Below are 27,680 nucleotides of genomic sequence, written 5' to 3'. Positions count from 1 at the left end.
CAATCGTATTTAAATATAATGATTTCACATTAACCTAATCCAAATTAAAAACTACGTTTATTCCTATGTACTTAGAAATTGAATTAACTTAATAAATTGTGTATTTATGCATACATGTAATAATTAAGAATAAAGGGATTTAACGAGTTATAAATTATTTGTACAAATAAAAAATTGTTGTTATCAGATTAAATTTTAAATAATATTAATAATTATTAATTAGGTAATGCAAAATTATGATATGAAATAAGGAAATGTATTACTAATATTTATTGGTGAGCGTAGTTTTTAGTTTTGATAAAGACTTAAATGTTTAATGTATGTAAAATCTTGGATATCCGATATAAATAATTAATAACAAATCTAGATACCTAAGTATAGGTATGTTAAAATAGGTTAGGTTAGTAGGTATGTAAAATAGCTCAGTTAAAATTTATATAAATTATTTGAAACATATTATTTATAGTATTAAATATTAATTAATAAAATTCAACACTGCAGTTAGGAAATTTAAAAATCGTAATATTTATATAAAATGTTTTAGTTTAAAATTTCAAAATTATAAAGCTGTAATTTACAGAATACCATGCATTGACGCTGAAGAAATCATTTTCTAGAAGTTTATTCTAGCTGCACGTGTGATTGATATACTACCATTGTCACTTGACACTTCGTCAATTAATATTAATGTGCCATGCACTAACGTGGTTGTTAGAACATCATATTGTAGTGATATTAAATACAGCTGTTAAAGAAGGTCAAACTAACTATTGGCTTGCTGCTCAGTTAGTTTTTGCTAAACGTTCGTAATGCTTGTGAACATTTGCAAATGACTCGTAAGTAAATTTATTTTTATTATTTGACAAATTTTAGTAAAAAAATATTTTTACCTTTTATATAAAAAATTAACTTCATATGAATCACATTTAACTAATTTGTAATACATGGAAAAATAAATACATTTGGAAAATAATATTACTAACATTATCTAGTATCTACTGTTAAAAACGAATATTATTTAAATATCAATATATTTATATACCTACTAGAACTGATAAAATAAAATATACACAGGATAAACTACTATTTATAGCAATATTTATTTATTTAACATTTTCATTAATTTTTTCTTAGTTAATAAGCTAATAAATTTATACCATAATATATATTGTATGAGTAATACACTACTTTTTTGAATGTTAATAAAATATTGAGCTAAGCAAGAAACCATATATTTTGAGTTCAATGTCAAATTAATGAAACCGTGAGTTGAAGTCAAGTGCGGTATTATAAATTAGTCTAATATAAAGCCAATTTATAAAATACAACAATCGCGAGACCTGTCATAGTGTCATATTTTTTATTAGGCACTGCAATTAACCAAAAATTTTAAAGATTTTCATTAATAATATTTTTAATATATTTTCTATATGATAATAATAACAATAACAGTTTTAAAATGTTGTATTCATTATTTTCTAACTATAAATAGCATGAATTAAATAAAAAGCTTTTGGGTAATGTTATTATAGGAGTGTAAGTAAATATTTGTAAAACAAACTATGCAATTTCAGAATAGATGACTAACTATCTAATGTTGATAGTCATCTATTCTGAAATTGCATAGTTTGTTTTACTATCTAATGTTGATAATAGCTGATTCAAGTATTTACCAGGGGCAATCAAAACTGAGTTGAAGTGTCAAAGTTAGTAAGTTTCCTACGTTTTTAAATTGTTTTTAGGCGGATTAAACATATAATTGGATGTCTTAGTACATTATACTGAGTGGTTGTTTTAGGTAATAACACTAAAAATCGAGAAATTCCTTTTGCCGTTTAACAGTTGTCGGTTGTGCCTCGTCATTGAGTAGGTCACGGTAATGAATATGTTAAATTTTAATTGAATGATTAATCGTTGTATAGACGAAAAATGATTCTGAGCGGAATCTATCTGTGAGCATATCATATTAACTATGAGAATATTTTATTTCATATTAATATTGCTATTACTAATTTATTTCACTACTAGTAAAATCAGATGCCTACTGGCTGCTGAAATACCCGGAAAATTAGTTTGAAATTCATAAATTAACGAAATTATACACTATTTATTTAAACAAAAAATATTTATTTTTTCCATTCAACGGTTTTAGTTATTTTATTGTAATTCAAGAAATATTTATTTGTAGATTTGATACTTCTTTTCATTACATTTATTATCATTTGTTATTTATTACGCAGTTTTCAAAATATTTAGATTAGTTTTAATTTATTTATAGCACAAATTTAATTAGACTGTAAATAAAAGTTAATAAAAGTTTTACATAAGTCGAGATAGAGACAAAAGTTAATAACTATAATAAATATCAAATTATATAGTTGTTTAGTAATATTATCAATTGTTAGATACCTAATATAGGAGATGTTTTCCACACAATTTAGTTCATCTTACCACAGTTACTACTAAAAGTTGTATAAATAAGTTATAAAATATCCTAAAATGTAATTGTTGACATTAAAAAATTAAAATTAAGTTAATTTGTAATAAATTTAAATTTGTATAAATTGATTATTATAATTTTCTAGTACAAAAAATTGGACTTTTTTGTTTCGGGCGGCTCTGGGCTAGTTGAAAGAGTTGTGGAAATATCAGTGTCAATACGTAGTTTTAGATCTAAAATTATTTATTTCCTAAACTTTAAATTGTAATATAAACTTATCTTAATTACCTATTGGTTATAGGAATATTATGAAGACAACTCAAGATATTGCATATGTTATCTGTTACCTTAAACCTGATATCACATTATACCAGAAAATGCTGGTATTATGTTGGGCGAAGACCAAGAATATGTTTTTCTGTGAAACTGTAACGATGACTTCATTTTTATTATGGTTAATAAATTACAGTTGGTGGTTGGCGAGACTTGCAATTGAAAAATGTAATATTGCTTTAAATACGTTTGACCAAAAACTGAATTCGATTGATTCAGAAGTGGATGGTCCCAAAAGATGTGAAGTTAAATGTGATGTATTATATGACCCGGGAATTGAATCAACTTTCATGGACGTAGTTTTTATACACGGACTGAAGGGTGACAAACTTAAGACTTGGAACCAAGGTGTGTGGAAACAAGTGGATCAAAAGCCTGAGCCTGTGGTTGTCAGGAACTCCGGATTATCCACAATAAATCAATTTGAAAGATTGACAATCAACGAGGAGATTAAAGAGTTTACTAATTGCTGGCCTAGAGATTGGCTGCCACTAGATTGTCCATATGTTCGAGTTATTTCGATTAGCTACAGTACCGACCCTTATTTGTGGAGACCTATATGGTTAAGCAAACCAATTAGGTAAGAAATGTTTGATAAAATAATACATAAAAATACTTCTTTCTTAAACTTTGAAAGTTGTTTTCGGTAGAAAATTGAATTTAGTTGGTAATTTTATGTGTTAAGAGTAAAAATATATTCAGAGTATTTTTTTTTTTAAATAATCGGGAATAACAAACTTCCTAAGCGAAATCAGTTAGTGGCAACTTTTGTCAAATATTTATATGATTAGCATTTTATAGTTTTCAAAATATTTAGCCTCTTTGTGTTATTTATAGTATTTCATTCTATTTAAAATCGTTTAAGAATATTTTAGATTTATGTATGATAATATTTTCTTTTGATAGTAAAAAAGCAATTTAATATAAGATTCCTCGTAAGTTGTTCTTACTATATATTATAATATTAATAAAACAAAACTATAATTTTTTTTAAAACTTATGACCTAGTCACTTTTCTGATTAGCCTATTAAAAAAAAAAAAATTAATAGAATTATAGGTTTTAATATATCGATCATATCATTCTAACCTAGATTAACTGTGAATTTCATTAAGTTTTAATATTTTAATACGGCGTCTTATATAGGCTATTCATATGCACAACTGTAAAATAGTAATTTAGAATAAGTAGATACCTGCAATATATTTTATAAGTAAGGCTCGGAAGTTAATGATTTTAAAAACATTAAAAAATGCAAATATGATTTAAAAATGATAAAAAATGACGAAAAATGACCTAAAAAATTATAAATATTTTTTTAAAACTAATGAAAATACATTTAAAAAAAAGTAAAAAAAGAATGGTAGGTAATAATAATAAAAATTACTTAAAATTATTACATTATACTATTACAGCATATTTTATATTGTCAAAAATAAAAATGATAGCTAGCAATTGCCTTATTCTATCGAATCTTTATCTTTACTTAACCCGTATATAACTTGTGTAAAATATTATTTTATAAAATATAAATTTGATGTAGGTACTTATATAGTCTGTTTATACAAAAACTATGCGTGTAAAGATATTAATTGAAAAAATTTAGTTATAAATAGTAAATATACAAGAAATTAAACTAAAAAGGAAAATAGGACCTAAAAATGATAAAAAAACGACTTAAAAAGTAAAAAAAGCCAAAAAATGCAAAATTAAAATTAGTTATTTAGATTTACATATTTATGAAACATATTTGTGGCCATGAGAGCATGGTCTAATAAGTTCCCAAAAAAAAAAAGTGCAAAACGCAAAATGTATCAACTTCCGAGCCCTAATTATAAGCATTGTGAAATTGGTAAACAGTGTAATACCTTCAAGGTTGTTCACGGGACTTTTAAAGGAGTAAAAAATAATATCCCATTATACACACCATACACACACATTAATTAGTATAATATTTATTAACACATTAAAAATAAATTTTTTTTTTTTTAGAAAATATATTTCATTAAGCTTATAGAGAGTAATAATTGAAATAATTAATTTTGCTGGCTTATTGTGTAAATTGTTTGTAAAATATACATAAGTTAATTTTTTTTCTTATAGGTACGAGCATGGTCGTATTTGAGGGGGGTACAAAGGATACAGGTAACCAGATCACAAGGGTACAAAGGGTCCAGTCCTATCCCAGGATTTTTTTTCAATATTTTACAAATGTTTGAAATTTATTTTTAATACTAACATAATTAATATTTGCAATCATAAATGACTAAACTCCAGTTAAATTAATTATTGATAGTTTTGTATCATATGCAAATATTATTATAGCTTCTTTAATATTTAATAATAGATTGTTGATGCCAATTGGCGGTCGGTAATGATTAACAATAATAATATATTAAATTTATCTAAACGAAAAATATTATTTTATTAATACATTGTCGTTCGACAGACCGAGACAAACATGTCAAATCTTTTTTTGTTTTATTTTTAAGCAAATGTCAAAAAATAAATTCAATATTTCCCGAAACAAATTCTGGATACGGCCTTTGGTATGAGTAACATAAGTTTTCATATTTCTAGAAAGTCTACCTACTACTTTAATTTATATAAAAATTAGCATGTTGCATTATTGCATAGTAAAAATAATTATTTCTTAATTAGGTATGTGGACACTGAGCAGTGAACTTGGATACTTATGTAAGTTGGGGTTAAGACGAATACATCAGTTATACCCTATTAAGATATTAGTGACATACCTAATAAGTTTACATCGTAAATCACAAAAATTTATAATTTCCATAGAAATCATTATGTATATAATATATATATATATAATTCCTAATATATCTATAATTTCTAGTCGCTTATATTTTAAATCTCATTATCTACCTACTATAGGTAAATACTACAAATAAACTCTTTCCAGTCTCCAGCTAGGGAACATACTACGATCTGATCAAAATTAATTCGCTTTGCGAATTCTTTTTATTCGATAGGTACCTAGTTAGAACGTTTCCTTAGAGACTACTCCATACCTGTAGTAGGTATCAAATATATTGTCGGCTGGTTTTAACTCTAACAATTGAGATTGAAATAATATGCCGGATGAGTTGTATAAAAGTATATAATGTTTTATATTTCATGATATAATATTCTAATTTTAATTATTCAAATAATTGTATTTTATACAGAACAACCATGAAAGACAGAGGATTGGAAATGATATCACTTTTAAGAAATGTACGTGTTGGACAGCATCCCATTACATGGGTTGGTCACTCTAAAGGGGGATTGTTCATAAAACAAATTCTAGTGCATGGTATTAATTTCATTTATTCAGCATTAGATGAGTACCTAGTGTATCTACATACCTATGGTTATTGATTTTTTATAGGTATATATAAATTATATTGTTACAGCTAATGAAAACCAGCAAACCCGCAAAATTATAAAAAATACCAGAGGGATATTATTTTATAGTGTTCCCCATAACGGTTCTCCTTTGGCCAATATAAAATTACCACTGTTTCAACGATCAATTGAATTACAAGAGTTAGTAAATGGTATGTACATAATATTTTCAATGTGTAAATGTTGGAATGATTAATAACAGTTTTTAATTTTTGTCACAGATTCACAAGATATACAAAAACTTCAAAAAACATTTCATGAAATAATGAACAATAATAGACAAATACAAGTGAAAAGTTTTATCGAAACCAAGTTAACACTGATGAAGCTAATTTATTTAAGAATTGTTTCTATACAGTCTGCAGGTATTATAACTAATAAATGTTTTATATCATTGTTGATTCTGATAAATCGAACTAGAATTAAATAACATGTAGTTATAAAGGTCATTGATTATTATTTATTTAAAAATTGTAATTACTACAAATCAATATGTTGTAAAATTCTCTTATTTTTAAATATTTCAATAAAAGAAAATGTAGATTTTTTTTTGTTTATTTTGAATCAAATAGAATCAAATTTCATTCAAAATATATAAAAAAAAAAAAAAAATCATCAAGTATATTATCTAATCAAAAGTTCACTTTTTTTTTTTCATATATATACTGTTAAGATCCAGGATTTGGAGATTTATATGGTGTTCCATTGGATCATCGAAATATTTGTAAACCAAAAAATCGGTAAGAATGACAACATAGTTAGGTTACTATAGTTAGGTATAACAAAAAGTATACAATTATAAAATTAATTTAAGATTTTTTTAATTATATACCAATATGATTAGCACTTAAAAAATACTGATATAATAATATAAATAAATATTACAGGAATTGTTTTCTATATCAAGAGCTGGTTAATATGATACAATCATTAAAGCAATCAACAGTAGAAGAAATAGAGTAAAGAATAATTAAAATAATTTATATTATACATAAAAAGTAAACAAGAGATCATTATACATCATAAATACCAATATGTCAGTTACAATAAATTATAAATTATTAATTAACAAAACTTTTAATGTAAAACAAAACCAATAGTTCAGAATAATAAGTTATTATTTTTTAGTTAGTTTTAAAAAATACAAAATAATTACAAGTTATTCATATTGATTGGAATTTTTTCTGATTGTTATTTTAATTAACTACTGTATGCAGCAACTGTTTTTATCACAGATATTGTTTTTTGATAAACAAATGACAATCTGTAAAAATAATGAAATTTTAATTACACAAATCAAAAATATTTTTGTTTTATTATGTTTTATGTCAATATAATTTTTGAAAATACTTAGAAAATATAAAATTTTTACTTTAAAAACTGTCACTAATCTATTAATCTGTTTTAAGCAACCCTTTTATCACTTTATGTAAAACGATATTACACAAAATATTGGGTTTTTAGTTATACATGAATAATTTTTACCTTTAGTACAAAAAAATTATAATTACACAAAATATTATTAACTTACTTAGAATCAGCTTTGCAGATGGACATATGGTTTAATGGCAATTCGTAAAGTTCACCCACTGATGGATCTAAATTAAATGAGTATTTTAAATTTATATAAAATGGACTAATGTTTAATTCATAAATTACAAAGATGTAAATGTATGAATATAAACATTAAACATATTATGGTTTATGAAGTGATAACATTAAGTGTAACTTTTGCATTACTATTTTATTGTATAAATATGATTAAATAAATATTAATTTAATTTATGATCTTTAGAAGTATTTCATAAAGTTAAAAAATAATAATTATTTTTTATTTGATTAAAGATTATGTAATAACCAGGATTTGAGATCTATTGTATATTTATTTGAAGTACATGAAAAGATAGCAAGAGTAAACTATATGAAATTCAAAAATATTATTAGTATAGTACTATAGTCAAAAAAAGTGTAACTCATTTATTTATTAAAATTTCTTAAAGTATAATATATAATATTTTTTTAGACATATTAAAGTGCATATTTCATATTTTTTTTAGTGCTACAAGTCTTAAGCATTGAACAAAAAACACAAATAACTGTTCATAATGCAAATACTAAATTAAAAGGTTTACATTTAATATTCTAAATGATACAATGAATATGTTTATTTTAAGTTTTTGGGTTTTTAATTATTTGAATTATTATATTTTTCAAATGGTTCTATATTATGAAAAACTAAATCAAATTAGTGCTTTTAAGATATACATTTTTGAATATTTAAGCTTTCAGCACAAAAAAAGTCTATTGACAACAGTAACAAAAAGTAAAAAAAAAAATATTATATTTGAATGATGCTATACATTTTTTTATAGCTTTAAAATGTAACAACACCAGTATTTTATGCGAAAGGTGAGTGAAGTGAGGTAAGACTTTAATAACATTTGGTATTTATACATTGTATCATGTTTGGGGTTTTTTTTTATCATACATATAATTGTATACCTATTTGTAACTTTTTGTTAGTTTGATTTAATTTTAAGAGTAAGAGCATTATTTGCTACCAACTAATTTAAATAAAGTGCACTCATTTTCTAAGTTATCTAAATGTTTTACATTATTTTTGACTTATTTAATTTTATTGTATCTGCTACATTATATATTAATAAAATAACTTGAGCTTACCAGCTGCATCTTTAGGTACACATAGTATAGGCACTTTCAAAGCAGTAAACTCTGTTGGAAGGCTTTCAGCAAAAGTAACAATTTTCATTGGATTTTCTTTTAAACATTCTAGGAAATTATTATGGAGGGATACTAATTTAGGCGAATCTATAAAAAAAAAATAAATTAACATATGATATAAAACTTAGCTAATAAGTCAAAATACCAGTTCTAAGTTCATCTACTTCTACTGATGGCCATAAAAAGAATCGATATGCGCTGTTTAAAGTAGCTAATGGTGACCCATGATGTGGAGTACTAAAAAAGAATACAGATCTTGTCTTTTCAAACAGTTTTCTCACATTTGGATCATTACTGTTCCTTGCTAAAATCAATTTTTTTTTAAATATTTATTTTACATTTATAGATTTTTAGAAGTAAACATTTTACCTGCAACCAACATATTTTTTACTAAAAGTCCTCCCATAGAATGAGCCAAAAAAATTATTGGTCGGTCTCCAATACCAATAGCCAACAATTGATGCATTAATTTATCTGTGCGTCCCTCGAGTGTACGGTGACTAAAAAACATACAGTTTTTAAATATTCATCATAAAACAAAAATGGAAATCATACTTTTTTTGTTTTAACGGACATGATGGTAACCATTCAGATAATGTTGTACTATAATCAACACCAATTACTCGAAGACCTTCTTCATCGGTAGGTAACCAGTCAGATGGCCAACACTGACTATAACCTTCATTGAGAGCGGTTTGTCGTACAGTAGAATCATTCCTTTAATGAAACAATATTTAATAATATATAATATGATTTAATATAATTGTAAAAATAAAATATTACCCTTTTAATGAGTAAGGGCCATTTCCTTTTGAATTTTCTTTGAGTGGTATATCGTTCAAAACAAATTCAAATTCATTTCCAATCAAATCCCATTCTCTAGCTTTAACTTCTTTGTAACTATCCAAATAGTTTTGCATATCTTCACCAATTGGTCTTTTTAATGCTGTGGTATTTGATGAGTTATGAGATTCATTCTTATTATTCATATCTGTTATTAAAATATCCATTATAAATCCATATAATTTTAAATTAAATTAAAAATTAAAATTATGATATTAATCTATAACTATAAATATTATCCAAAATCTACATTGTTAGTAGAAAAAAATAATACTTAATCAATTAAACATAATTTATATTTCAAACTATATTAAATGTACATGTTGATTATTGTAAATATTATTATTTTAATATAAAACAGGTTTAAGTTTAAATCATTATCTAGAATAGGGAGGTAAACCATTAATAAGTATATATAAACAAATATTTAAGAAATATCTATAAAACCAGATTATTTACTGAAGATTATCAATAATTATTATAGACTATTGTTAATTCACTGCGAACAAGACTACTAAAACCTATCAATTTATAAGCAGAAGATCGAGTAATAATTGATCATAATATTCATAGTAATTACCAAAAAGTCCAAGAGGTTCATTAATATGTAGATCTTTTTCGCGCCATGAAAAGCTAACACCACCTAATAGGCCATGTACAAGAACTACATCAATTTTAGAATCTTGGTGGTATCTATTCTTTGGATGTAATAATACTGTTTGCTTTCCAAACATATAATTTCCGTTAATTGGATCTTCATCATCCATATTTAATAATGTTCGGTTAGCCCATGACTGGATTCTAAAATTTTGATGATTTTTCCATTTAAATAAAACACTGATCCATCCTAAAATTACAAATTATAAAGTCATGTACACAAATTATTTGTTAATAACTGATATATAAAAATATGATAAAAATAAATATTAAGAAGTTTTGCAATTTTTTTTACTGAGTTGATAATAAAATATCATATTTACTTTGTAAATCTATAATAACTATCTATTGAAACAATATTCATTAGACTATACCGGTTGAAAAAATGTCTTGGATAAGATCTCTGTTTAAAGAAGCAACTGACAACAATTTTCCAATTTCTTCTGCTACTTCTTCATCATGTTTTAAATACTGATATATAGCCATTAGAATCTGCAACCCTCCTAATTTTACCATAGCTATTTAAACAAGATCAATTTATTAATTTTGAATTTTAATTACAATAAATAAGTTTGTTTTTAAGTATTTACCTGTAACATTTGTTTCATTATTACAATGGTGACGTAAAGCATTTATGCTCAGCTGTAATATATTATCATTATCTATATGCATACTGCCAAAATCTGGTGGTATATCCTCTGGATGATAATAGTCATGCTGTTTATCCTAGTAAAAATAAATAAATAGAATATTAACAGTCAAATAAATGTATTTTTCTTACTTTAAATGCACATGCCATGAAATACGATAAACATTTGTGTTCATTTAATTCATTTAATTTAATTAACAAATCACGAATTTTGCATAATATTTCCTAAAAACAATGAATTAATAATTATTCAAAAAAAAATAATAAAATTAAACAATGATTATTATTTATACATCTTTTGTCCAGCTTATATTTCTAGGTGGTAAAAAAAATTTAGGATTAGCATTAGTTGTTCGAGCCAAACCGACCAAAGTATGTGCTTGACTCATTTGTGCCAAATGTTGAAAATCTGAATCTAAAAAAAAAACAATGTTTGTAAAATAAATATTTATTTTACTAGAATATATTTACCTTTTAGATCAGTCATTGTAGTTAGTCGTCTAGTGGCTACCCAGGATAATTTAGAATTCTTGTATTTATTAGTTATTTCTAAAAGTTTCCAAGCTTTTTTGTGTTTGAAATCATTCCATTTTTGTAAAAAAAATACAGGAGGATTTGTTGGCTGTATTATACTGTTGCTATCAATAATTTGATATTCATCAAGTTCTATATAAACAATTGTATACGATTAATAACAAGCTTATATTTTGAAAACTTAACTGTATTCATGAAAGTATATATTTTACACACAAAAATATTTTTAAATAGGTATTAATGTTAAATATTAAAACTGTTCATATTATCTATTGTAAAAGTTGATATTGAATTAAATTATTTAAATCTTTATTGAAAATTAATTATGAAATATATAAAACATATTAGAAATAATTAAATAAAATGATAACAATCATAAAAAATAAAGAAGGTAATTAAATTGTATTCCAATTACCAGATTAATTAAAACAGAATACCTATAAACTTTAACAAATAAATGATAAAAGTTATATTTTGAGGATTTTGTATCAATGATTAGTACATGTAATTATTACCTGTGTAATCATTGTGTTTGGTAACTAAGAATAACTAGGTACCTATTTAAATTTTATTAATACCGCCAATAGAAAACTAAATTTATCTTTACAAATAAGATATTAAGAATGTAATATTAATATTCCATATAGGTAAATTTAAGTAGTACTGCAGTCATAATAAATAGAAGATATACATAGTATTTAGATATAAACAACCTTTAACAGACGTATATGGTACCTATATACAACATAAAACAAGGGAATTTCACTATGTGAGTTGATAGAAATTTAAAAATATTGAGTCAATGTTATCTAGAAGTTTATAGATTCAAATTGTATATTTAATTCTTAATTGAAAATTCATGAAAATAAGATTAAGACAATATTTACACATGAAGAACATTTGAAGATATATAGCTGTATAATATATACTTTAGTTAACAGTAGTATAATATCATGAATGTTAAGTATACTAAGTTTACCAGTGAATGTAGTTTTGTCAACAAATATATATTCTGGTGATTTGTTGTTCAACAGCATTGGATCTTTTTGTACGCAACGTTCGATGGTCAAAACTGTTTCATGAAACTCATATGCAAGCCATCCCAAACTGCTCGTCACCACACAATAGGCTATGGACTCGGCTAACAAACGAATGTGGTTGCGATTTTCTGACACACTCATAGAGAGTCTGGCCATCTTTTCGCGTAACTTACTGAATGCTATCAATCTAAACATGAACGGTCCTGTCATGTTTAATGGTTTTTAGCAAAGACCTGTGACTGATTAAACACCGCCATCAATATGACATCGTCCAAAATCTACCATGTTAGATGCATTTTGCGCTTATTACTTCTGTAGAACTTCCAAGTTAATAAGTATAAAAATAGGTAAAATATTAATTATTTATCACTGCCCATTGGTCCTTTTGAGATGAACATGTTAAAACGAATATGATTCGTCATTCCATGTCGTACGATTTTGTACAAGAATGTTAATGGATACAATTCATTATTTAATTGCCAATTGTTTGTTTACTATTTTCAACAATCAACAATTTGCACTGATATGCTGAAAACTGATAATATTGTTTATATTTATAAATTACTTTGATAACACCGCGATTAATGGTAATCCATTATCTATAAGTTATAACCGTGATTTGATTAAGCAACTCATAAAATTTCAAAAATCGAAAAATATCAATAAGCGTTTTTAAATATTATAATTAAATCGTGATTAATACGCACAGTTTCAGTTTTTTATATTAATAAAATAATATTAAACCCTGAATTTATAAATTAATATTACAGTTTAAGTTGTTGTATTAATAACTTTTGTATTTATTTAATTAAAATTTTCAATATCTAAGTTTATTATCATTTCATAATATTCATAATATTGTTAAATGGTAAGAATCCATGATTGAAGATAATATGATTCTATAGTAATTAATTTAATATTATTTTAAATTGTGGTAAAATTTTAAAGTCATAAAGATTGAAAGCAAGAGACCAAACCACCAAAATCCCTTTTCGAAATTTGTTATTCCATATTATCTCAAAAGAGTTACACATAAAATGGATTAATTACTCATCAGAATGCGCTGTGGAGTGTGGATACAACTGTACCTAATAATTTCCTTTTTTGTGAACTTAATTAGTTTAGTCTGATTAATTTTTGTCTAAGAAAGTAAGAATGTCTGCCATCCTTTTTCTGACAATGCGAAAATCTTAGTAGTTATTCCATGTTTATTAAAATCAATTTTAATAAAATCTTTACAAGTAGATGACTTTTTGTTAAACAAACACAGTTATATACTTGTAATACATTTATAAGTAAAAGCTTTTGTATGAAATAAAAAATAAGAATTTAAAATCGTTTAGTTTTAAAACGAAATTATTATTTTCTTTATTTTACTTAAGTAGATACCTAGGTGTTTTATTCTTATATTTCTCATTAATTAAATTACTATTTAATACCTAATATCATAGATTAATAGATGCTATTTAAATTTTCAAAATGGTCTTTTTTTCTTCAAGTCTTCATGTTATAAGAAGTAAGAACTATTACTTTACTTATAAACAGTACCTAAACCACGTCAGTACCTAGAGTAGACAGGTACCTATTCTAATTAAAATAATATAGAATTATGCGTAGTTTAATTCTAATTATATTTAAATACCTATACATCTTACCAATAAATGAACATACTACCTATCAAATTGGAAATTAATGAGTTATAAAATTCTTAATACATTATTATTAATATTAAAAAATATCTATGTAGGTACATAAGTTAAACTTATTTATTAATTTGAAATTTCATAAATTATCATGCATGATCGTAGAAGACGTTGGCCACACTGATGATCAGACGGCATAATATTTAACTTCAATCTTTTATCAAGCTAATATTCACTTCATATTTTCATAATCATTATAATATGTTACATCGGTCCACAAGATCACAACTCTCAAGTATTAATTTTTAAATGATTAAATAATAGTATTAGACTTTAGTAAGTACTAAATAGTAATACTAACTAGGTTACTAGATACGATGACGTTTGGTTTCCCCTTGCTTTTCACTTTATAGACGAAAAATTTTTTGCTAATGAATAATGCTGAAGAACATAATTATTCTTTATGTTATATGATAGGTATTATATAGGAGCATTGCTGTTCATTAATTTCAGATAGGGTAAGTACCAGCTTACCGAGTTTAAGAACTCTTATTAGTTCAAAACCTGTTAAAATGGGTTAGAACAATAAAGTTTAATACTTAGTTTACCATAAATGTAGTCCAGCCTATTAAGTTTAACTTGGTAATTAGCTAGTTCTATTTGGATCTACTGCCCATTGTCCGGTTCATTCAAGTTATTTTTATGACAGATGGGCTGGCATGGGTGTATTCAAGTATTGCAAGCTCCTACACTCAAAGGAATGATTATAAATTTTATCAAATATTATTTTAATGAGAATTTTCATAGTGTGAAATAATTTCAAAATATTTTAGCATTATTTATTAATATTAAATTTTTTTTTTTAATTTATGTGTTTTAACTTTTAAGATATTTGATTTTAACTAAGAAGCTTGAAAATTTAATCCAAGATTTCTCAAGTTTTTTCTACTGGAAATAAATTAAAGTTAAGCATACACCACTTATTTTTTAAAATAAATGATAAGAGTATATATAAACATAACTAATACCTACATGGGCTACATGACATTCAAACATGTAATAAAGATTAAAATGTATTATTCTGTTATCCAAGAAGTATTAACTGTTGATATTTGAAACATTCTATTATTACTTAAATTATAATTTTCTATATACAATAATTTTTCAAAATACCTATTTAAACTAATTTCAAGCTATTAATATACCTAATCCTTTGAAATCTTTGAATTTTGTTAGTTTTTATTTCTTTAAATATCGATAAAAAGCTTTAAAATTCAACACAATCTATATTTTGTACATCAATTTAAAAATATTTTAAATCCATAGGAACAATTTTTGAAGAAATTGGATAAAAAAAAAAAAAAAGAAAAGATCTTAGTTTTATTATTTGTGGGGATTTGATACTTTTGACACTATGCATAGTTTATTATTATTTATTATACACAAAAAAATTTTCAAAATATTTAAATTCATTTTTAAGCTATTTTTACACAAATCTACGTATGCATTATTGTCTAGTATTTTATGGACCTATGGGCTATGGTACATCTGGGATTAATGTTTGTTAATAACATCCAGTAGAAAAATGCAATTATAATATAAATTTTATGAAATTATATTTTTGTAATATTCAATTTGTTGTGAATAAAAATTAATTCAACCTACTGTATTACTTATTAATTTAATTATAAATTATTGATAGCATAATAAATATAAAAAAAATATACTTAGAAATATTGTTTGACTGACCATCTATACCCAGAATTTTTTTTTATATGTATTATTTATCAATGGATTTAATATAACTATTATAGTCACTTAAAGACAACGATCCCATCTATATAGCAGAAAACTTTCCTGATTTTTATATATATAAATAACAACAATTTTATCACTAAGTTGTTAAGAAAAAAAAAATTAAAAATAGGATACAATACTATTTAATGGGAATAAAATTGTCAAAATTCAAAAACTTAATAAATATTGTCATAAGCACAAAAATGAGTTTGTAAAATGTTTTGTTTAACATTTTTATGAAAAAGTTTTATCTTTTCTCCTGCTTGATACAATTGTGTTTTATTTATTGATGTAGTAATTTATTTTATTAAATTCTTCAAATAACATTATATTCTAAAATATTGATCATAAAAATATCCAACTATGCTAATTTATGAGTCACAAAACAATAGATTAAAGTACTTTTCAACTTTCAAGGATAATGTATAATAAAACAATAGGTATATAAAAACATGAAGTAAAAGTACTGCTACATTATATTTAAACACAATTACCTAACAATTAATATTTGTTATAAGTTTTGATATAGTGGTACCTATGTAACATAACTTCTGTAATATGGAAAACATATATTGATAAGTTGGTATGGTACTTAACTCTTAACAGATAATTATTTTTATCAAAACATAAGTGTAAGTATAGCTATAAGTTTGTTGTCAATCAGTTAATATGTAAAAAATTTTACATTTATTTTTAATTTATTTTAATTTATACCAAATATTTAATTAAGATTACTAATAAACGTAGATGTTTACATTATTTGGGGAAATAATGAATTTTAAATCAACCCAAGTTATTATTTATTGTATTAAAAATATACTATGAATATTATACATTTTTTCAATTATTATATATTTAAATGAATATTATTGAAAAGTAAATGAAAGAAAAAAACATACGGTATGCTAGGAACATTGAATCATGTGAGGAGTTATAATATCTATAACCATTATTCCTTTATCATTTAGACATGATTTAAGAAAGTGGTTTTTGACATGGATTTATGTTTATGTATCATATTTAGAACTTCCGGGCCTTATATTATAATAGTGAGATAGAATATACCTCATGTAATTTAGTGGACGTGGTGGTTCACTACCTACACAAATTGTGATCATTAGTAAGATTGATGAGTTCTATCTCGGTTTAGAATTTCGGAGTTTATTGCGAAAAATAAGTACTTATCTTCGTAACTTATCCAAAAACGTGTGATCGTACAATGGATCTTATAAATATCACATTCATTTTAGTAAATTGCTTAAAAAAATTACGTTTTTTTCGCTATAGTTTTATGAACGTAACAAACCATAAGAATAAAAATGCGCGTAATTTGTTGACTTTTTTACCTTAATTGAAATGTTTCTTAGTAAAATAAAAAAAATAAATATCTAGTTAACTACACAAAAAGTGTAAAAACTGAAAATCTATAAATTTATTAATTCTGTTATGTAGTATTGTCAGATAACGTTGAAAGTATATAACCTATACCAAATATTGTACTAGTAGTAAACATGTATTAGATAATACATATATAATAATAATATGACACTTTAAGTCGAGAACGAAAATGTATTTATTTTTCTGTCTTAAAATATCCGATTTAACTACATGCAATTTATGTTTTTTGTTCGCTGTTTTTATTTGTATATTATATTCCAAACTCAATATTTTTATTTTTTTTGATACCTTTCTTATAGAAATCGACATTGTTAGCTAAAATACATACGCATTACAAAATATTTTGTAGGTTCTATATAAAATACTTACTATATGATTTTTACCAATCAGTGGCTTCACATATTTTCTATATACAACTAGACCAAATTTAATTTTAACAGTGTCCATAAATTGTCTTCTATCTTAAAAAAAAGATTACACAACGATAAATCTTTATCTTCAGACTTTATTTCGATAAGCAAAGACTTTAACATTTAACCGTTTTTCGAAAATTCGTATAAGCTTATATGTTTTATTTCAAAGCCATCGACTTTAATTATTTACTATGAGTATAATTTAATTTTTTAATATCATAGTATTAAAACATAAAAAAGTAAAACAGCTATCCACATATTTTATTGTTCGTATATATTTGCTATAACACTAGTTACAAACGTAGACAAAAAAGTTCGGAAATTTAGTCTTTAAATAACTGATGTAATGGTGGATTTTAACGAAATGTATAAACACCTAATTGTATCATAAATATTTCTGAATTTTTATGACTTTCTGTTTAAATTTTAAAACTAAAATTATCATAGATGATAGTTTTTAGCCTGTAGTTAACTCAATAGTATAGAATCTTTTACAATATTATGTTATACCTGTATAGTGTATTGCATATATCTTTTAAAATTATCGTCATTATCTCACTATATAGGGGTATAATACCTATATAATGAATGTTTCGAAGGCGCTGAGGCTTGGGAATTACATAAGATCAAATCTTTATTTTGACAAAAAATATATATATAATTATGTATTTTAATGTATTGTTATTTAAACATGTAAAAGTCAATAGATTCTGTTATGTATACCTACCTAATAATACATAATACTGTAACGTAGGTATCTTCTAATGGATAATAATTATTACTGCATTATAGGTAGGTTTTAATGGCAATTAAAAGATTGTATATGTGAACTGTGTATTATAAAAGACATTTCTGTATTCACGATCTAAGAAGAGGTGTAAGCGGGAGGTGGTGGTAGAGGTAATAATGCCTCTGCAGAATCCCCCGTCGTTATATATTCAAAATGTGGTTTTTGTGTACAAGATTTTTTTTTAATGGTAATTTTACATCATGACGTTATTATTATTAATGGCAGAGAGCATTGTACATCGATAGAGGAATATACTAGTAAACGCATATTTCGCAGATACATTGACCATAAATACACAATAAAATAGTCTCGCAGTTGGCAAATATTTGTATACCTATTAATATAATACTGTTAAAAAGACAAATTTGGTGAAATTATATTATAATTCTCACATTTGAAACTTTCAAAAGTACAATGGTGTGTTCAATAACGCACTAGAACACGCGTACGTACATAAATTACGTAGTAGGTACTGTAGTAGTATATATAATAATATAGATATTGGTGTCTGCAGTGAATCTCGGTCCATAGATGAGTGACTAAGGAAACGCGTCTTATACCCATTATAGTATATTTATATAAAATATGTTAGTAAAACTAGCAACAATTTAGAGGCACCTTTTTATACGCGTTTCATTTTGAATTCACAAAACAGCGATATGGAAATGATTGATTACATCATTTAAATTGATAAAAAAGATAAAAAAAAAATGTAGATAGGAATGTGGCCAATCCGTTTAGAGTACGTGACCGTTATCATTTGTACTAAAGATTTTTTAATTAAATCGATTTAAGTTATTGGTGTTTTCTGTTTTTTTTTTCAATTAATAGATTTTAACCTGGAATTTATATATTTATTTATATTTTTATTTTATCGCCGATATTTCAGTTAGTTAAATTTAATGCGTCAATTGAGATTATTAATTTCGTTACACATATTACACAATACTTTATAATAATGTTAACAGGTCATATTAACAAGGACAATGCGAATCAGTACAATAATAATATGATTATAATATGAATGCAAATTGATCTTTTATCTTATGACGTGTATGTTGACGTGTCCACAATACTTTTATTTCGTATGTGCAGTAAATAGTCTAGTTGCTTAATATGGACAGTAATATAAAATATATAGTAGCGAAGCATGAACAAGTCAATAGTGTAAGCAACTATTAAAATACTCGTACATATCTATTATCCTATTTGTTGAAAGCCCAAAAATCTTGTTTTTTGTATGTTATAATATTTATTAAAACTCAAGGAACTCGTAATAAAAAGTGATTTCAAAGTAATCACTTATCTGTATTGTTTATTATTCTGTTTTTGTATTTTCTTAATTTTAATCATTGATAAATATATTAAAATACATTTGTATTCGATAAATCGTAATCCTAGTTATCCTGTAAATAACTATTTAATTTAATGTAATTGGTTTGAGAAAAAATTAGTTTCTTTTAAAAATAATTTTATTTTGCCAACACAGGAATAAAATTTAACCTTTCATCATTTGAAAAAATTCATTAATAATCTAATTTTAAGTTTTAAAATAGTATATGGCATTTACTCGTAAATTCTTACTTATTCCTGAATAAGTTTGTTCGTTTTTCCTCATAGCCTTCCAAGTTGCAGGTATACGTATAGTTGGCCGATGACGAATTTTTTACCTATTCCCATTTGTCATAGTGAAAATGTATTTTAGTTCATAATTTTACTGGGTTTTCTGTACCTATATCGAATTCTAATTTCGAATAGTGTATTATGATCGGTTAGATCGGATATAAAAAACGAAATTTTGTTGTAGTAAGTCACAAGAAGAAAATGTTATTTTAGCATATTTTTAAAATTTATTGGTTCTTATTTATATTAATTTGATATTCAAATAAGATTTTATGTTTTTTGTTGAATAATAAAGTAGCTATAGTATACATTACTAAATTTATAGGTATTATTTATTGATTAATGAGGTTTTATTTGTATGTTATCTATTATAGTGGTGTATACAGACATTCTTTACGGTAGGGAGGTTATATTAAAAATATATATATATTCATAAACATTAAACATAATATAAAACAATTTTAAGTTTCTATACAGTAAAAATAGTCATGGGAGGGAGAATTTGCATTTTGTACAGTTGAACCCCATCCACCCGTTTATACTCCACTGATACATTATATAAGTTTTTTTTATCATTGTCTTATGATGACTAACTAATTTTTATATAGTTTATCATAATCATCTTGTCTTGATTTCAGCTATAATATATGACATCCATTGAACATTGCAGGTTTACATTTTCTTACTGATGATTTCCCTGAAATGCATTAATACGACTACAATGAGTTTGAACAATGATTCAATCTTTCTGAATGTTGATTTTTCATTTTTAATAAAACGTTTTTTAAACTAGTTTTATTTTTCATTCTAGGCAAACTGCTGTGGTTCCGTCATTTTCAATCATTGTAACAATGAACATCGATTTTTATTTTATTATTAGTTGTTTTGTATTGTGTATAAAATAGTATAAAATTCAATTCCATGGACCAAAAGCACGTTATAGCATTCAACAACCATAATAATAGTATACAATATTTCATATGTTTGTAGCATACCAGCTAAGTTAGTGTGTACCAGGCTAGTACTTGTAGGTACCAAATAAGTAGGTAGATGCCACACACTGTCACTATTTTAGATGTTTGATATAGCCGAGGTTAGGTTAGCATGTCAATGGTATTTTAAGAAAAATTGGAATTTTAAATATCAAATATTTTTAAATACTAATTTAATGTATATTACAAGAAGTCTAATGTCAGTAATACATAGCTATTATAGTTAAAAATTAAGTTTTTATCATAAAAATAATAGAATCAATCTATGTGATATCGTTTTTCTTGTTTCTACATTATCTACTTTTACTAAAAAACGTTATTACACTGAAAAGTTCCTTTTCTTTCAAAGTTAAAAATATGATTTTTTGATTAGGACTAAAGTTTTAGTGGTTTTTTTTCTTACGGGAATCGATGTTTAATAAAATGTGAGGCATATTTTTAATATTTATTTAATATATTTAGATAAAATGTGAAAAAATTGAATTTATAGTCGCTATGAATTTTTTTAAAACTATGTTAAAACTTTAGAAAATGAACATATTTTATTATAAAGTTAAAAAAATAAAATTGTGTATATTATTACTATTAATTATTGTTGTTGATAGGTAGTCAACACTTATAAATTACCAATAGCACTTTATTTACATTGAAGTTTTTTATAAAGTTCAAATAACAAAAATGTATAGTTATTTACTATAGTATACATTAAAAAAACATATTAACGTAAAGTATAACTTTTAATCGGTTATCAATATAATATTTTCGAATAACACAATATCTTTTTATAAAATATTTCTAATATATTTTATAACATTAAAATGTGTAAGTCTAGCAAACCAGTGGATGGATCTATAAAATTATACTTAGAATAGGTATTAAACAGTTTTTAAAAATAATTTTCAAAACATAATATATCATACATATTTATACTCGTGCTATAAAATATAGTATAATTAAATACAGTTTATTTTAAAATATAGGGATAAATTTTTTTTTTGTTTTATGAATATATAATGGGTAATTATTTATTTTCATTCAATATTGTGGTCGTCTTTAATTTGTATTATTTTTTGTGCGACATAGTTTGAATTTGAATAATTTTTTTAGCGCTTACAAGCTATTAAGGCTTCTTTCCGCTTCCATTAACTTTTTTCAAATTTTTCGATCATCGGCATCGATTCTTTTCATTTCTAGGTTTTCCAAATCTTTGTTTACTTTATAAGTTCAACGATGGTGGGGTTTACCTATTGGTCATTTTTTGTTAGCTTTGTTGATAAAGATATTATGTATTAATTTATTATTTGTCTGCTTTACATGGCCTGTCCACTTTAGCCTTTTAGCTTTATATTTTTGTGTATCTGGTCTGTTGAAAATTCTTTCGATCTCTTTCTTTTTTTCTCCTTTTGTAATTTCTTGATTTCCTGATTTCAAATTTAGTGTGTGACAATATATTTTTCTTATGATTTTTCTTTAAAATACTAAGAGATTTTTGTTCACCGCTTTTCATTGTTGTCATACATAAGCATACATAATAATGGAGCATAGGTAGGCTATATACAGCTTCGTTTTGGTTCCTATTAAAAGTATCTCAATGAAATTATACTTCTCGTTGTATAATAACTTCTATTTGATGAAACGAATTTCAACCTTACTTTGTTATGTATTTTATCTTTTTGGTTTAAGTAAACACACAAATATTTGAAATTTTCAACCTGATTGAACGAGTAATGCCTTTATCTGAGCTTTTGTATAACTGTTGGATTTTTTATTGTAAATATGTATTTTGTTTTATTTTTATTTATTAAAAGTCTCATTTTTTACTATTTTCCAATAATTTAATCGTGCTTATTATCAAATCTATCTTAGATTTTTCGAGGATGACTATATCATCTGCGTACGCCAACAGTGTATTGTTTCTGATTATGTTAATTTCCTTGTTGTTTATCATGTCCCTTATTATTCTTTTTAATCTCAAAAAAACTTGAAATTTCCTCTAAATAGCGTATTTTATAGAATGTCCTCGAGTTTAAATTCTTAATTAACCTTGAAAGTTAGCTAGGAAAACCAAAATCTTCAAGTGCCATCCATAGTTAGTTTCTGTTAATGCTATCATAAGCCTGCTTAAAGTCGACAAATATCATGTAAAAGCCCTTATCAAGTTCGTAATATTTACTCATCATTTTTCGTACTGTAAATATGTAGTCACAGTTTAATTTTATTTTCCGGAAATCAGATTGATATTTACCAATTATTTTTTAGTTATATTTTTTTCTTTCTATTTAATATAGAAATTAAGAGTATTTTTCTCTGTAATTTTCTGTACTTGCTTTATTTAAAGACGAGGCATATAAGTTGCCGAGTTCTAGTCATTTTATATTTATTTTTTCATTTTTCCATTAATATTCAAAATAATCTGATGGATGGTTTTTAAAGGTATTTAAAAGAAATTTTGAGTAGTTTGGAGTTTATGTTGTTTTCTTTAGGTGTTTTATTATTTTTTAAAGACTTAATTATTATTTTAATTTAGTCTATACTCGGTTTGAGATGTTTAGGTTTAGCTGTTTGATACACAAGATTTTCATGAAAGTTGTAATTGGTGTTGTAATTGGTGCTGTCGTTAAAAAGGTTGTTGAAATATTCCTTGAAGTTTTCTACAATCATCTTTGGATTTGATACAAGATTACTGTCTCTATCTTTCATAATAGTCGCCTGTGATTTGAAACCTTTCTAAACGCATTTGTATTTTTCGAAGAATAATTTTGGGTCATTTTTGTATACTTTTTAGTGGCACAAAATGATACTAAATAACTAAATACAAAGTAATTTAATGAAATTTACTAGCTCTAGACTCAATTCGTTTAAGTACTTCTTTTCGAACTTGGGCGTGCATTTACACACGTGTTCAACATTATTTGAGTTAAATTTACCCACTTTATTTCTTATATACAGATAATAATTTACAATTTATAGGTAATGTGTCAAGTTATAAATTTAATTGTACATAGTACATGTCTAGTATTTATAACATGCATAATTGCACGAACGTATTTTATAGCCTTTTATCCCACTATGTGTTTTTAGTGTTGTAATTGTCTTCGGTGACTTAAAGAAGTTTTAAATTTTAAGGGGCGTTATTGTCGATAGCTGAGGAGAACAATAAACTTAAGATTATATAGTTGGAGTATGGTTTAGTACGATTTGAATATTGGTTGCTTATATTGATGGTAGTTTTAAACTGAAGTGGATAATGTTGAATTTTTATCGAGATTAAAGTGATGATTCCAAGTGTTTGGAGCAAGAGCGATTGGTTCTATAGACTTGGTAACCGCGGAGAAAATATTTAGTACTGGAAGTTTAGTGAGTTTCCGTTATTAGAGCGACATTTATTTTATTTTGAATTAGATGATCCAGTAATTCAGGTTCGTTTTGTTTTAGATCGTTTGCGTTCCATAATATAATTTTAAAATACTTTGAGTTGAAGATATTAATACTTATCTTTTAAAATTATTTTATTAATAATTGTGGTGAATAATTGAATTAAAGGGTTTATTAATAATTTAATTTCAATTAAAAATTAGGTGATTAGTTTTTAGTTTTTTGATGTTGTTTTCTTGTGTAGGATCATGATTATGTTTCACATTGTCAATGTTTTTATTTATTTTTTGTGTGGTTCGGAAGGGGTCTTATAGGGAAGAAGAGGGAACTATTCTGTATCTTGTGTAAATAGTATGTTTTGATGAGTATCCACGGAAGGATAACTACCCACATTTACATTATTTGTTTTGATTTAAACTTTTTGAGAACGTACTTGAATTACGGCGTATACGTTGAACATTTTAGTGTGTATTTTTTCCATGCTAATTGTTTCGTTTGTATTAAAAATAGTTTATAAGTAAAAGAATAAATTAGTAGGTTATAAATTATTAAAAAATCCATGTTATTAGACAACCATATAAAATAGACAATATAAAGGTTGAACCCACACTTTTTGGCTATCCCACTGAAGTTATTTGTGAATATTGTTTTACTTACGACACATGGGATTTTATCGTACTCTTATATACGTCAAATTTAGTAGTAATTAAAAAAATATTTGATACATTTATAATAATAATATATATTTTCACAGAATAAATGATTTATTCAGAGACCCTACTTTACAAATAGCTTAGTTTTATTATTACTTATTATAAGTCTAAGTGTGATATCACGACGAAAATCATTTTAAATATTTAATTTTTAGTTTTATTAAAAAGTTATTTAAATTATCCTGAAATTAATGACTTTCATATTAATTTAAACTTTTGTTTTTTTTTGGTATTAATTTTAACAAAAAATATTTTTGGTGTTTTAAAAAAGATGAAAAAGACGTATTAATGTTCGTAATTACTTACTTACCTACAAATTATACCTAACTAACTTCGAAGCGATGATAATATTATGATATGATTGATATGTAAATAAGTACGTTGAACTGTTTAAGTATGAAACAATTAACTATTACGAATAATTATAATGATATTGGTTGCATTCATAAATTGAAGTTTTTCAAAAATATGTGTATTAGTATATAGGTAAGTTAATTTAACCAATATACTAATTTTGTCCGTTTATAAATAAGTTGTTCGAATAGCTTTTAACGTGTAAGTCACAGCTGGTTGCTAAAATAATATAAGCAACGTATTTTTTTTTTTTTAGTTTTATTTTTACAGTATACCAATAAAATAAAATATATGAAATATGTTTAAACATGTACCTAGCGAAATAATAACCAATAATTATATTATATTATTTTTGTGTAAAATTAAGCGTTAGATATATATGTATACTTTGCCGTAGATTGTTGTATATTTGTGTAAATATAATAATATTGTTAAACTAAAACAAATGGATATAAGTACATTATTTAAATTTCATATTTTTTTTAGAATCATGTTGTTTACTATGCCAATTGTATATTATTTATTGTGGTTTCACGGTATTTTATTCTAAAATGTATTGAATTTATTTGTGGTATTTAAACTTGGAGGAGTTGATATTTGATAGCGATATATATATATATATATATTATTTAAACAATATTTTGAAAATAATAATTTAATCAATATTAAAGTTATTATTTCTTTAAAACAATTATAAATGTGAAAAAAAATGCATGGAAATCTTTGAGATATATGCAACTTTAACATATTATATTTTTACCTCTTACGGTTGTTGATATAACTTCTACTAAATATCAAAATTTGAATGGCAACCAATATTTAAATTTTATACTATGAAGCAGAATATTTAAAAAAAGTCATCGAAAATTTCTGTGTTGTAGGTATATTGTAGGTATAGTACGTTTCGAGTGTGATTCATCATTAAACAGGTTACTGTAATGAATGTGTTAAATTTTAATTCAATGATAGATCATTGCATAGGAAAAACTATTCAAATTATTTCTAAAGGTATATTTTATAGTTTTTGAAATAACTCTTAGTAATTTATTTTATTATTTTATTCTTAGTTCTATATTATGTTGAAATACTCGTAATTTTTGTCCAAAAATGTTTTATGTTATTTTGTTAATTATTAAATCATTCTATCTTATTTTATAATATTCTTGTTACAATTAATTTATAGTCAACATTCCATATCGGAGAACTGTGTGAATCGGCGTATCGCAAATTTTCGATATTTTTATGAATAATGTTAACATTATTTACACTTAAACGAATATCAATTTTCTGTTTTGACAATATATTTTCAATATTTTTTAACTGCTGTAAGAAAAATGTATGATTTATAAGTAAGGTTAGGTTATATGTATTTAATTTTTATGCTTTTTTACTTAGAAACTACAGTTTCATTTTATTATACATTACATATATTATAAAAATATTAAAAATTGTAAGTACTTTTAAATAGTACAAAAATAGATAAATTCTTTCGTAAATTATTTTATATGTATAAATTTATTTGATAAATATAAAAAAAAATTAACTTTATCTTAATTGCGTGATAAATATTTTTGTTTTCCATAAAATTATTGTTTTTTCTATTTATTTTGAAAATAACTAAAAATATTCAGCTTTTCATTTGGTGCCCAAAATATATCCAAATAAATACTAATTTTACTGATCTAATAGTCGACGACAGTCAATAGATACAAATTTAAATGAAAAAAACAATACAGCACATCATTGTAAAACGAATACATTCATCAATCCTTTATTAAAATCTAAAATAGTAATTTTTATATTATAGGGAGTTATTCAAATAATTTATTGTGGAAGGTAAATTTATTAAAAGTGCTTAAAATATTAATTCAAATCAATAATATTAATTATAATAAAATTATATGATTTATATAAGTTTACAGATGTATTGTGAA

At 24.3% G+C, this 27,680-nt stretch overlaps 2 protein-coding genes across 4 annotated transcripts; one reads left to right on the top strand and one right to left on the bottom strand.

Moving 5' to 3' along the window:
* The first annotated feature begins 752 nt into the window (after nucleotides 1-752).
* LOC112601333 (protein SERAC1) lies at nucleotides 753-7,218 on the top strand. Of its 3 annotated transcripts, none has more exons than XM_025348893.1 (7): nucleotides 753-836; nucleotides 2,742-3,353; nucleotides 5,964-6,091; nucleotides 6,192-6,335; nucleotides 6,405-6,548; nucleotides 6,857-6,923; nucleotides 7,071-7,218. In XM_025348893.1, the coding sequence occupies exons 2-7, from the start codon at nucleotides 2,749-2,751 to the stop codon at nucleotides 7,144-7,146; spliced, it is 1,164 nt and encodes a 387-aa protein (XP_025204678.1). In that variant the 5' UTR covers nucleotides 753-836; nucleotides 2,742-2,748; the 3' UTR covers nucleotides 7,147-7,218. The 3 variants fall into 3 exon arrangements, with proteins under 3 accessions (XP_025204678.1, XP_025204680.1, XP_025204679.1); XM_025348895.1 differs by lacking the exon at nucleotides 753-836 and adding an exon at nucleotides 1,636-1,706; XM_025348894.1 differs by lacking the exon at nucleotides 753-836 and adding an exon at nucleotides 1,636-1,710.
* Nucleotides 7,219-7,283: 65 nt separating this feature from the next.
* LOC112601303 (protein SERAC1) lies at nucleotides 7,284-13,163 on the bottom strand. The gene is made up of 15 exons (XM_025348841.1): nucleotides 12,959-13,163; nucleotides 12,588-12,887; nucleotides 11,546-11,740; nucleotides 11,368-11,489; nucleotides 11,207-11,299; nucleotides 11,016-11,151; nucleotides 10,800-10,943; nucleotides 10,349-10,615; nucleotides 9,709-9,916; nucleotides 9,481-9,642; nucleotides 9,295-9,425; nucleotides 9,071-9,229; nucleotides 8,866-9,012; nucleotides 7,715-7,781; nucleotides 7,284-7,447 (listed from the first exon to the last, which is right to left on the bottom strand). Exons 2-15 carry the CDS (start codon nucleotides 12,856-12,858, stop codon nucleotides 7,384-7,386), a joined length of 2,166 nt encoding a protein of 721 aa, XP_025204626.1. The 5' UTR covers nucleotides 12,859-12,887; nucleotides 12,959-13,163; the 3' UTR covers nucleotides 7,284-7,383.
* Nucleotides 13,164-27,680: the final 14,517 nt, after the last annotated feature.

The sequence above is a fragment of the Melanaphis sacchari genome, unplaced genomic scaffold (genome assembly GCF_002803265.2).
Source record: "Melanaphis sacchari strain LSU unplaced genomic scaffold, SCAv2.0 Contig77_pilon_pilon, whole genome shotgun sequence".
Lineage (NCBI taxonomy): Eukaryota > Metazoa > Arthropoda > Insecta > Hemiptera > Aphididae > Melanaphis > Melanaphis sacchari.
The sequence above is the reverse complement of the archived record's forward strand: the minus strand, read 5'-3'. Positions and strand labels throughout refer to the sequence as shown.

What these genes read in the sequence shown, in the direction of transcription:
- LOC112601303 (XM_025348841.1), bottom strand. Translation starts at nt 12,858, where the DNA reads ATGACAGGACCGTTCATGTTTAGATTGATAGCATTCAGTAAGTTACGC. An exon ending in ATATAAGCTGGACAAAAGAT is followed by an intron (nt 11,300 to 11,367) that starts GTATAAATAATA and finishes CATTGTTTTTAG; the next exon opens with GAAATATTATGCAAAATTCG. An exon ending in AAAAAATATGTTGGTTGCAG is followed by an intron (nt 9,230 to 9,294) that starts GTAAAATGTTTA and finishes AATTGATTTTAG; the next exon opens with CAAGGAACAGTAATGATCCA.
- LOC112601333 (XM_025348893.1), top strand. Translation starts at nt 2,749, where the DNA reads ATGAAGACAACTCAAGATATTGCATATGTTATCTGTTACCTTAAACCT. An exon ending in TGGTTAAGCAAACCAATTAG is followed by an intron (nt 3,354 to 5,963) that starts GTAAGAAATGTT and finishes TATTTTATACAG; the next exon opens with AACAACCATGAAAGACAGAG. An exon ending in ATTACAAGAGTTAGTAAATG is followed by an intron (nt 6,336 to 6,404) that starts GTATGTACATAA and finishes TTTTTGTCACAG; the next exon opens with ATTCACAAGATATACAAAAA.